General features: G+C 44.4%; 1 protein-coding gene across 1 annotated transcript in view; it reads left to right on the forward strand.

Moving 5' to 3' along the window:
• Nucleotides 1-313: 313 nt before the first annotated feature.
• TUBGCP3 (tubulin gamma complex component 3) overlaps nt 314-12,294 on the forward strand; it is a gene marked incomplete at both ends in the record, with an annotated part of 60,667 nt that continues 48,686 nt past the window's right edge. The window contains one exon of the mRNA XM_082013886.1: nt 314-389. Coding sequence (XP_081870012.1) covers nt 314-389 — 76 coding nt within the window. The remainder of the gene's footprint in view (nt 390-12,294) is intronic.

The raw sequence follows: 12,294 nt of genomic DNA on the forward strand, positions 1-12,294 counted from the left end.
GTCACCCGGCGGCGCGTGCCCCGGAACCCCTGCGCGGCGGCGGCGGCGGCGCGGCGGAGCGTGTTCGTCGCGGCGCGCTCCGATACCGCCGCGCGCGCAGGGGCATTGTGGGTTCTGGGCTGCCGCCGCTGCGGCTTTCGGCGGGTTCTGTTAAAATGGCGCCCTAGGCGACGGGCGGCGGCGGCCGGGGTGGGACGTGTTACCGGGTCCTTGCGCTGCTTAGCGGGGGCGGGGGGGCACGCGCTTACTTCTTTTTTCCTCTGTCATCTCGCCGTGCGCCCGGCTCTGCTGCTCGCTCCTCTCCCGCGCGGCGATGGCAACTCCGGACCAAAAATCCCCCAACGTTTTGCTGCAGAACCTCTGCTGCCGCATCCTGGGCAAAAGCGAAGGTAACGGCTTTCTCGTCCACGCGAGGAGGGCGTGCGAGCCGGGGGGGCTGCCCCGGCGGGGCGAGGGGGTGCCGGGGCGGGCGCCGTCGCGGCGGTGTGGAGAGGTGCCGGTGTCGCCGGACCGGCCGCCAGGGGCGTCCCCCCTCACCCCCTTGGCGGGGAGCGTGTGGGCGCCTGCCCCGGCCCGGTCGGGCCAGGCAGCTCAGGTGATCTGCCCTGGGCCTCCGGGCGGCTCTTCTGACGGCTGGGCACGGCAGCCGTCCCGTGAGCCAGGGCGGTGGGCGGCTGGGGAGCCCCGTGGCGGGAGGTGGGCTTGTGGGGCCTTCCTCTCCTCCGAGCGCCTCGCTGGCTCCTAAGGGCGCTCCCCTCTTGTGGGGACTGGGGCACCGCTCCCCGCGTGTTTGGGGCAAAAGATGGCTCATGTACACGTTCAGGAATCTCCGCTTTCCTCCGGTGTCTACTCGGGTCGAGCCACTGACATCCGCTAGGTCCTCTTCAGGTCCTCTACGTCCTGCTGCTGCTGTGATCCTCCAGCAAGGGAAGGAATCCGTTGCCTGTTTGCCAAAGTTTCTATCTGTTCTAATAAAGGCAAAGACTCTGTTTTTAGTAAGCAGTTGGAGGATGGAAAGGAAGAGGTAGGTCAGCTTTTTAAGTTGCTCATTGCTCACCAGAAAAATTCATGCTATAGCTTTTGTTGTGTTTATTTTCTTGTATGAGAGGTGGCTTTTTTCCTCAGTAGTAGTAGCTGTAAAGTCTTTTAGGTGTTCTTTTCTCCCTCCATGCCAATATCTTCTGACAAGTCTCTCCTGGTTATCTTTAGGTATTTCCATGACAGTAACTAATAATTTTGAGTATCTACCCGTTGTAAAGAATTGTGTTCAAATTGACTAAAATATAGCGTATAAGTGAATTACTGCTATCTTAGGAGTCTAGAAAATGAGTGATAAGGTACAAATATACTTGTTGTGTCTCTCTCTCAAACTTTCCCTTTCCACCTATTGGAGACAGCACTTCACAGTCCTACACAACGCCCTTCTCTCTACATTTGATGGATGGACTGTTTGGTGGATAGGAACTGGGTGGATGGCCACATCCAAAGAGTTGCAGTCAATGTCAAAATGGAAACCGGTGACAAGTGGTGTTCCTCAAAGGTCTGTACTGGGACTGATGCTGGTCAATATCTGTGTTAATGCTATAGACAGTACAATTGAGTATGCCCTCAGCAAGTTTGCAGATGATACCAAGCTGAGCGATGCAGCTTGAGGGAAGGGATGCCATCCAAAGGGACTTCGAGAGGCTTGAGGAGTAGGCCAAGGTGAACTTCATGAGGTTCAACAAGGGCAACAAGGTTGGCAAGGTCTTACACCTGGGTTGGGGCGGTCCCTGGTATCTGTACCGGCTGGGGGATGAATGGATTGAGCCCAGAAAGCCAAACATATCCTGGGCTGCATGAAAAGAAGAGTGGCCAGCAGGTTGAGGGAGGTGATTCTCCCCTTCTAGTCCACTCTTGGGACAGCACCTGCATCCAGTTTTGGGGCCCCCAGTACAAAGCAGACGTGGACCTGTTAGAGAGGATCCAGAGGTGGGCAACAAAACCAGTCAGAGAGATGGAGCACCTCTCCTATGAGGACAGGCTGGGAGAGTTGGGGTTGTTCAGCCTGGAGAAGAGAAGGCTCCAGGGAGACCTTGTTGCAGCCTTCCAGTACTTAAAGGGGGCTTCTAAGAAAGATGGGGAGAGACTTTTTATGAGGGCCTGCTGTGATAGGACAAGGGCAACTCTTTTAAACAGAAGGAGGGTAGGTTTAGGTTGGACATAAGGAAAAAGTTTTCTACAATGAGAGTGGTGAGCCACTGGAACAGGTTGCCCAGAGAAGGTGTGGATGCCCCATCATTGGAAGTGTTCAAGGTGAGGTTGGATGGGGCTTTGAGTAATGTAATCTAGTGAAAGATTCCCTGCCTGTGGCAAGGGCGTGGACTAGATGATCTTTGAAGGTCCCTTCCCACCCAAACCATTCTGTAATTCATCTGAGAAACTTGGAAGAGTTGGGAAGAAGTTGGAATCTCCTTGTCCTCACTGAAATGTTGAGTAGAGACTCCTTCACAGAAACATGCTTAAAGCTGTTGATTGCTGTGCGTTTTGGGTTTTTTTCCCCTAAAATCCTTTCGCTCTCTATTGCATATTTAAGTCTTCTCCAAAGCCATAAATTTCCCACTTCCAGAATTGTCAATCTGTAATAGTTCACAGAATCACTGAATCACTAAGGTTGGAAAGGACCTTCAAGATCATCAAGTCCAACTATTAATCCAGCGCCACCCTATCCCCTAAACCATGTCCTGAAGTGCCACATCCACATGTTTTTTGAACACTTCCAGAGATGGTGACTCCACCACCTCCCTGGGCAGCCTGTTCCAATGCTTGACCAGCCTCTCGGTGAAGAAATTTTTCCTAATATCCAATCTAAACCTCCCTTGGCACAACTTGAAGCCATTTCCTCTTGTCCTATCACTAGTTACTTGGGAGAAGAGACCAACACCCTCATCGCCACAACCCCCTTTCAGGGAGTTGTAGAGAGCGATAAGGTCTCCCCTCAGCCTCCTTTTCTCCAGACTAAACAACCCCAGTTCCCTCAGCCGCTCCTCATAAGACTTGTTCTCCACATCTTTCACCAGCTTCGTTGCCCTTCTCTGGACACGCTCCAGCACCTCAATGTCCTTCTTGTAGTGAGGGGCCCCAAACTAAATACAGTATTTGAGGTGTACCCTCACCAGCACAGAGTACAGGGACACGATCACTTCCCTACTCCTGCTGGCCACACTTTCTGATACAGGTCAGGATGCCGGTGGCCTTCTTGGCCACCTGGGCCCACTGCCAGCTCATATTCAGCCGGCTGTCAACCAGCACCCCCAGGTCCCTTTCCGCTGGGCAGCTCTCCAGCCACTCTTCCCCAAGCCTGTAGTGTTGCACGGGGTTCTTGTGATCGAAGTGCAGGACCTGGCACTTGGTCTTATTAAACCTTGTTAAACGTCATGCAGTTGACCTCTGCCCATCGATCCAGCCTGTCCAGATCCCTCTGCAGAGCCCTCCTACCCTCCAGCAGATCAACACTCCCACCCAACTTGGTGTCATCTGCAGACTTACTGAGGGAGCACTCGATTCCCTCATCTAGATCATCAATAAAGATATTGAACAAGACCGGCCCCAGAACCGAGCCCTGGGGAACACCGCTTGTGACTGGCCGCCAGCCGGATTTAACGCCGTTCACCACAACTCTCTGGGCTCAGCCGTCCAGCCAGTTCTTTACCCAGCGAAGAGTAAACCTGTCTAAGCCACGAGCCACCAGTTTCTTCAGGAGAATGGTGTGGGAGACACTGTCAAAGGCTTTACTAAAGTCCAGGTAGACAACGTCCACAGTCTTTCCCTCATCCACTAGGCGGGTCACCTGGTCATAGAAGGAAATCAGGTTGGTCAAGCAGGACCTGCCTTTCATGAACCCATGCTGGCTGGGCCTGATCCCTAAGTTGTTCTAGTTCTATGACAAGAATTTCTAGTATGTGGTTTTATCAGGATGTGGCAAGTCTCTACTCTTCTACCTCCCCCAAATCAACGTTTCCTTCTGAATGATTTAATACCTACTGTGTTTTTATGTAACTACACGTTCCTTTTAGCAACTGGTTTATTTGTGTATTAAAGGGTATTTCACATCAGCCTGCAATTCTAAGGTGCTATTATAGCTCTGCTTTTCAAGTTGTTTCCATTTTTAACATTTGGAAGTTTCTTTCTAATATAATTGTTACATGCTCTTATTTAAGAGCACTTCAAACTTTTCACTACCACAAATATCAAATTGTTGGGCTAGGTCTGCTCCCAAAAAGAGAGAAAAAAAAAAAAATTGAAAAAAAATTGTTTTGCTTTATTGAAGTAATGGAGATCTCTTCTTCATGACTCTTTTTCTTGAATTTGAAAGGAACTATAATGTAAACTTAATCTAAGCTTGTTTCTTGGTATTGAGTATCTTGTCTAGGTCTGTGATACCTACAAAACTTTAGAGCATTGGAATAGAAACAGAAAATTCTGCGTTTATCAATCATGTTATGAGTATTGAGGAGAGGTGGCTTCTGCTGACTTTGTATCTAGTCATCTTTTTGCAATTATAGTTTTTATACATCTCCCTCTTTTCTGACTGGAGTAATAAGTTTATTTGCAAGCAGTATGTGTTTAAAAACAAACTAACTAACTGATTTTTGTTGTGTTCAACCTATTCCTATACACTGGGATTCTACTCATGTAGCTAAAATCTCTTGCTTGTCTGTGACTAATGAAAGGGGAAACTTTGCCCAAAAGCTGCTGCGTGCAACCTGTAGTCTGCTGTGTCTGTTCACTTGTGGGTTATTTGAGGAGTTCTTTGAAGCAAAAACTTAAAAAAATTAATGTGGGTTGTCTGCCACATTTATTATTGCCAATATTTTTATGCATGGGACAGATAGGAAGCCCATCCTTACCCTGCTCTTTATTTTTGTGTTATGAGGTACATAGCTGAAGACTTGTCCTTCTAGCATAACACTTCTCTTGAAACAGTCAGCTATAATATGTGTGTTAGTTTGTCATCAACTCAGCTGTTGATATAAAGCTCATAGAGACTGATAAATCAAAAAGTCTTTGTGGAAGAAATCGTGGTCATAAAAGGTATGTATGACATCCTTGATGTTCAGGTGTGATGCACATCTCCCTAGGTGATAGGGAAACCACCAGACAAGTTATTTAGCATCTCGCTGTTTTTCAGACTTGTAACTCTAATTTCCTTTCAGCACAGGATAATTCTGAATGCGTTGTGGTTAACTTTGTGTGTGGTTAGCAGTCTACATGCAGCTTCCCCTCCCCTTGTGTACTGATGAAGTTAGGCTGCTTTGTATATACATGTTCTCTTTTTTGAAGAAGACTTTGCAAGTATTACCAGTTTAGTCTTTGATAAGTGATTTATAATGTTCAATTATTTCCACAGAGTTTGGGGAGGAAGAGGGGAGAAGCTTAGATCCTTAAGAGTTTCTTAAAATTCATTAGAGAAATTTCTCCTAAAAATTAGTAACAAGAAGCTGAAGCTAGGTACAAACAGCCATCTTTAACCATTTGTGTAGTTACCCTGCTGTGAGTGTCTTGATATCCTAGCTTTTGATACCTTCCTGGAATAAGTGCTCTTGTAAAATACAAGGTACTGAAGTAATTGGGTGAGAAGTAATGGGTAAATAATAGAAAGGAGTTGAGATTCGTTGATCTAATAGTTCTTCCTGCCTGTACGTTCCCTGAGTTTGTACTTCAGAAGATTTGACCTACTTGGCTATGTTCCTTCTCAGCACTTGTGTTTTATTATGTTTGTGAGGAAGCTATGGCTTTGGGAGAAGCTGAAGGATTCCATTTATATAATATCCATATCATAATGGTGCACTTACAGCTAACATGGGGTGAGTGGTCCTAGTCTGCATCCGTGTTTACATTCTGCGATCCCATGCCTGAACTCATCCATAATCCTGACGGAGCCTGTTGTCTACTGGGGATTCTTTCACTTCTGCCCATGATGGCCTTAGAAGGCCTCCGCCTTCCCCACTTGTTAAAGATTTATGTTGACATGAATTTGTGCTATGATGGAATGTGACTGCAGAGGCTCTCAGGGTGGAGCTTTTTTGAGACTGTACACTAAGTAGATGGCTTTCTTAGTTTCCAAAATCGGTCAGCTGCATAGGCCTAGTTACTGTTTTCACAAACAGCTCTGCTTCTGAGAAATTCATTACAAGGTCTACTGAGTTACATGGAAGAACTGAAGATAAAAAAAAATCTACCTCAACTTTTTTATTTGGTAGAACTAAGGTTTGAAAGCTCTCTGTTCTTGTGCTTTAGCCAGTTCTCAAGCAGTGGCTTCCCATGGTGCTATATGTCCGCAGCCTTCGGGATCTCTGCCTCTGCAGTGGGAGCCATTGCTGACCTCTTTCTTCCTCATGTCCTCACGGTGTCTGAGAACTAGGGGACTAGTTTTGCATTATTTATCTTTCTGTGTTTATCCAGGCTCTCCACCTCACTTTTACAGTAATACTTGATCTTGCAGAGAGCTTGCCTGCCTATGCAGTAATTTCTATGATTTTTCCAGCCCTGCCCTTTATTTGTGGACTCCAGCAGTTATACAGGGCTGTATGCCTCTCTCTGGACAGTGCATTTAATCCTTCTGGCAAAAGCCTTCTTGTTTTTAGCTGTCTTTCACAAACCTCTTGGTAGTCTTAGTCAGAGACTTTGTAGACTGCCGTACGAGCTTGTCCGTTGTACAAAGTCTCACTGCCTTCAATGGAATCAAATGCTATTGCTGTAAATATTCAAGCTACACCTATTTGTTTTTGAATCCTAAAAAGATTTTTTTGTGCCAAAGTGCTTCTGGAGGTGCACATGCTCTAGAAAGCAATGTTTCAGTCTCCAGAGAGCAGTTTGCTACCTGAAGTCCATAATATGGCCTTAATTTAGCCTCTGTAATCTCAGTGGGGGAGTGGGAGTTTTGTTATTGTTGGAGGGGATGTTGTTGGGTTTTTTAATTTTTTTTTTTTTTTAGGCTCTGAACTATTGGAATAGATCTTAAATTTTCATGGTGAGCAGAAAGCATAGAGTTCATTCAGAAGGTGGTATGGAGGGTTTTTTACCTATGCTAATAACAGAAGCAAATGCAAGTTGACAAGTTAGGCAAAAATCCACAGTGAGGGGAAAGTTCTGAGAAGATTGTGTGATTGAGTTGCTGATAGTCCAGGGTGACATTCCTCAAATAAATCTGTATACCGAAAATACAACGAGAGCCAACAATATTAACAGAATTAGAGAATCGTAATGTTTCCTGTGCAGTGCTTCAAAGTTTGTGGACAACTCCTAAGTAAGGAAAGGCATTGGAGCGTGTGTGGTTTGGGTTTTATTTTGTGGGTTTATTGTTGGGGGTTTTTTTCTTTGTAGGAGAGGAGTGTGGAGACTGGAAAGATGGTTAATCAAGAATGAATTGAAAATGTTTTAAATAAAAACTTGCATGAACAGAATACTTTTACATTTACATTTTATAATTTGTTTTTACTGTTATTTTAAATTATGAAATAAATGAACTTACAACACAGAATAGTATGTAATTGTTTTACAGTAATTTTGCATCTGCATTTAAGCAAAAGTCTTGTCTGGGATGACAGACAGCTGCCTGGAAGAAGAGATAGTGGAGAGATTTTGCTAATCTCTGAAGTCTTTCAAGAAAGAAAGTGATTACTGTTTGATTTAGATAAGCTTTCTTTAGCATTGTCCTATACTTTAGAATTTGCTTACAGACAAATTGAAATAACCAAATGCCAGCTTTTCAGGAAAAAAGTTTTCTCGCAATCATGATATGCTAACGTTTGGAAACCCGGTTTCAATTGGTACTTAGATTTTCAGGACCTTTTTTTGTTAGTTTGTTTTTTTTACCCGCTGGAAACTTCAGTAGACTCATAGCTGGCATGTTGAGAGGAATGCGTGAGACTGTAAAGTGAGTTTCACTTCACGTCGTAAAATTAGAGGTAATATTAGAAGCTTCTTTTTAGCAAAACACTTGCTGAATTTCAGCATTTCCTCTGAAATACTGGCTTCTTGTAATTATATTGGCCAATTGTCTATTTGTCTCTTAAACTTTTCCTTTTAACTTTATCTTTTGTCCTATTTCTCCTTGCTTTCCTTGCAACCAAATTCTTCCTGTGCATTTCTTCTCTATTTTTGCATGTGCTACACTTGTATTTTCTGCAGCTTTGAAATGCTGTTACCTGCCTTTTGAAATAGTTCAATTTTAATACTGCAGTTTGTAGGAAAGTTTGAATGGCTGGGTAGAGTATAGTTCTTTGAACTATTGATAGATTGCTGTGCTCAAGAGAGAGTTTTAATTTTTTTTTTTTTTTGGTATGTGTGATTCACAAGTGCTATTTCTTTGCTCAGCTGTATGGCTGCTTACTAGTATCGGTAATTGTGTATGTATGTGTGTATTACTTAAGGGGTATAGTCTGAGGAGCAGTGGCTGTCTTCATCTGCATTCAAGGCTTTGATCAGACTCTGGAAAGCAAGTGATGATCAGTGCTGTTCCCCCCCCTACCCTGCAAACAGCATCATCAATTTAATGCATCAGATACACTGAGCTTGCTGTTACATAAGAGATTCATGCCGTAATCACTTTTTGATGAAGGATGTACACATACATAGATACACAGCTGTGTATTTTAAGCCCCTCTGCTGTCGTAATGTCTGTTCTTTGAGGAGGGAAGAAATTAAATGTGTCTATTAGTTATAAACTATGTGAATCTTTATTTTACTGACAGATACCTGTATTAAGTTATGTTTAATCACTTTAGGTACTAAAGTTATTTTAGAGACTTATAAGAAATAATCTGCTGAAGAAATTCCCACAGCAGGGAGTTTTGTTTGTAAAAGAAAAGCTGGACTTGATATGAATAAAACATGAAAATCTGAATAAAATATAATATAAAAACAGTCTTGCTACGATGCTGTTGAATTGCCAGTGCAAATCTGTATGTGTGAAGAGCAGATAACTTTGTTCCATATCATTAGTAGTGTAACAGGTTTAATAATTAAAATTTTCTGATGGAACTGTAGTCTTTCAACTGGAGATAGATCTCAGATGCCTTGTTAGGGCAGTATGGAAAAGACTATACTAAGTTTCTGTGCTTTAACTAGTCTTGCTGTGCTTGGTGTTGAACCAAGGTTATAACCAAGGAGGTTATATATCTTTCTTAATATTTTCTTTAAACTATCTTATCAATAATGTATCTGTTATGTTTTTATTAGATTGAGGACTTATGTATAAATCTTCAAGGTTGCTGTCTGGAAACTTTAGTATGTATTTCTTTGTCTCTCGGTCTTGCCATCAATATTCCATTGAACCACAGAACTAGAAGCATAGGTAGCCTTCTAAAAGCTCTAGTGTCAGAGGCTGACTGGAAAACACACAAATGGCAAAGTTTATGATTTTCTTCTGTTATTTTGAGGTAAATCCCTATTCCAACACCATCAACCAAAAAAACTCCACCCAAACTTGTGGCAATGCATAGCTGTCTTTGAGTCAATTCTTCTGCAGAAATTAAATTCCGGAGAGTCTCTAGAGACTTTGTACACATCTTTGCTGGATTTTGCAATTATCTCATCAGTGAGTAAAGATAGTACTTGATTTCTCATTGTGTGGATCTTGGTTCACTTAAATTTAATCTGAACCCCCAAAACCACAGGGAACAACAGAGAGGAAACACTGCACTTAAACCTTTTTGAAACACTAATATGAAACATTTTGTTCAGAAACCAAAGAGTTTTGTTGAAGTGAATAAACACAGTAAATACATCATTGCTTACATGAAAAAGCTGTGCATTGTCATTCAGTGTAAATAAATAAAATGTAATGCTCTTATTTTTAATTTTTTTCTTCAAGCATTAAGTTTTCTGATAATCACAGTATAAATCATAGCATATACTGAAAAGTTAGCAGAAACACCTGAATGAATAATGCTCAACTGTCCAGACATAGCAGATTTTTTTTTTAAATCAACTAAAAACTTTCTTATTCAACACTCTTATCAAGATAAGCATACTGTGATATACTGCAAGATCATAAATGTATAGGAAACCAGTCTATTCAATAAAGTTAAATATATCTTTATTTCCTGTGGATTTGTGTCACAAGTCTTCTCATCAGTAAACCGCTGCATTCCTCAGCTGCCGTTCTGCCAGCTTGCACTTTCATTCTGTAGCTCTCTTCAGAAATCCCTCTTCCCCCATCCTCCAGGTCTCTGTTCCTTCGTGCTCGCTGGCTGCAGTCCAGGGAGGATGCAGTACCCAGTACCTGACACTGCTAATTCTGAGCAGGCAGATGAGAGGGAATACTTAACCATGGAGCTTTCACTGCAATCTCTCCCCCAGGGAGAGCTGCTTGGATGTTCTACCAGCCTCCAGCTTATATGAAAGCTGTTTAACTTGATAGCCTCGAGACCTCCATCAAATCTGTTTAAAGAAAAAAAAAAAAAAGAAAAAAGAAAAATTGAAGTGCAATCCTTAAAGGATAGGGTGGTGCAGGTGGACACAGAAGTTAACTTCAGAACACAATTTTCCATAGAAAACCGGGGTAATGGGTCTAATGAGTGAGGAGGAGCTATAGGGGGAAGTTCTTGTGGTTTTGTTCTGGTTGTGGTGTCTGTGTGTAAAAAGACTATGTCTATTTATGTTTTGGGTTTTTTTAATAGCTTCTTTCTTTTTATATTTTTCTATAACTTGTCTTGAATAAGTTTATTGGTGATCCATTCTCCTGCTTTTTAGTGGATAATCAGTGAGGGAGTTCATTATTTAATCTAGATACATGTCAGAACTGATAAAGTATTTTGCAATCAACCCTTGATCCTTCTCCTGACATTAGCTCATCCAAGATGCTTGACCTGGAACTCTTGTAGCAATTTTATTTTTAATTTGTAGCCCATGTTAAGTCACTATAGCAGCACGCCAAAAATATGTAAGAATGACTAGAAAAACCTATCTCCTGCCTAACTGCTCCTAGGTACACAGTGGAGGGATGAACAAAGGAAAAAATTCTTACTGTTTTTTGGGATAACTTAGTGCCCGCATTTGACTTTAATTGGCCTTGCAGAATACTTTTGGAAATATTGAGGTGTTCTGTAATGACATGCATTATACCTAATGTGTTGCATTGACCCTGGTTGGAGGCCAGGTGCCCCTCAAGCCGCTCTGTCACTGCCCTCCTCGGCTGGGCAGGGGAGAGAGAATGTAAGGGCAGGCTCGTGGGTGGAGGTAAGGGCAGGGAGAGATCACTCAGCAGTTACCGTCACCGGCAAAACAGACTCGACTTGGGGAAATCAGTTTAATTTATTACCAATCAAACCAGAGTAGAGTAATGAGAAATAAAACCAAATATTAAAACACCTTCCCCCCACCCCTCCCTTCTTCCTGGGCACAGCGTCACTCCCAGTTTTCTCCACCTCCTCCCCACCAGTGACACAGGGGGACGGGGAATGGGGGTTGTGGTCGGTTCATCACACGTTGTCTCTGCCGCTCCTTCCTCCTCAGGGAGAGAACTCCTCGCACCCTGCCCTTGCTCCAGCGTGGGGTCCCTCCCATGGGAGACAGTCTTCCATGAGCTTCTCCAACGTGAGTCCTTCCCATGGGCTGCAGTTCTTCACGAACTGCTCCAGCCTGGGTCCCTCCCACAGGGTCACAAGTCCTGCCAGCAAACCTGCTCCAGCCTGGGCTCCTCTTTTCATGGGTCCACAGGTCCTGCCAGGACCCTGCTCAGGTTGGGGTTCCCATGGGGTCACAGCCTCCTTCAGGGCATCCCCCTGCTCCGGCGTGGGGCCCTCGCCGGGTGCAGGTGGAGATCTGCTCCAGCGTGGAGCTCCATGGCTGCAGGGGCACAGCCGGCCTCACCATGGGCTTCCCCAGCGGCTGCCAGGGAACCTCTGCTCTGGTGCCTGGAGCCCCTCCTGCCCCTCCTGCTGCCCTGCCCTGGGGGCTGCAGGGCTGCTGCTCTCACACATTCTCACCCCTCTCTCCCGCTGCAGTCGCTGTTTGGTTTTCCCCCCTTCTTGACTCTGTCACCCCAGAGGTGCTGCCGCCGTCGCTGATGGGCTCGGCCTTGGCCAGCGGTGGGTCCCTCTTGGAGCCGGCGGGTGTTGGCTGTGTCGGACACGGGGGAAGCTTCTGGCAGCTTCTCACAGAAGCCACCCCTGCAGCCCTCCGCTACCAAAACCTTTCCATGCAAACCCAGTGCATGTAAGAATTACTCAAACATTTCCTCATACTTATTCTTCCCACCTGGTTCATCAGTTCAGTTTAAGCTATCGTTAGCTGAACTATTAAATTATT

Source organism: Phaethon aethereus (assembly GCF_964289735.1).
Source record: "Phaethon aethereus genome assembly, chromosome: 1".
In the NCBI taxonomy this organism is placed as follows: domain Eukaryota; kingdom Metazoa; phylum Chordata; class Aves; order Phaethontiformes; family Phaethontidae; genus Phaethon; species Phaethon aethereus.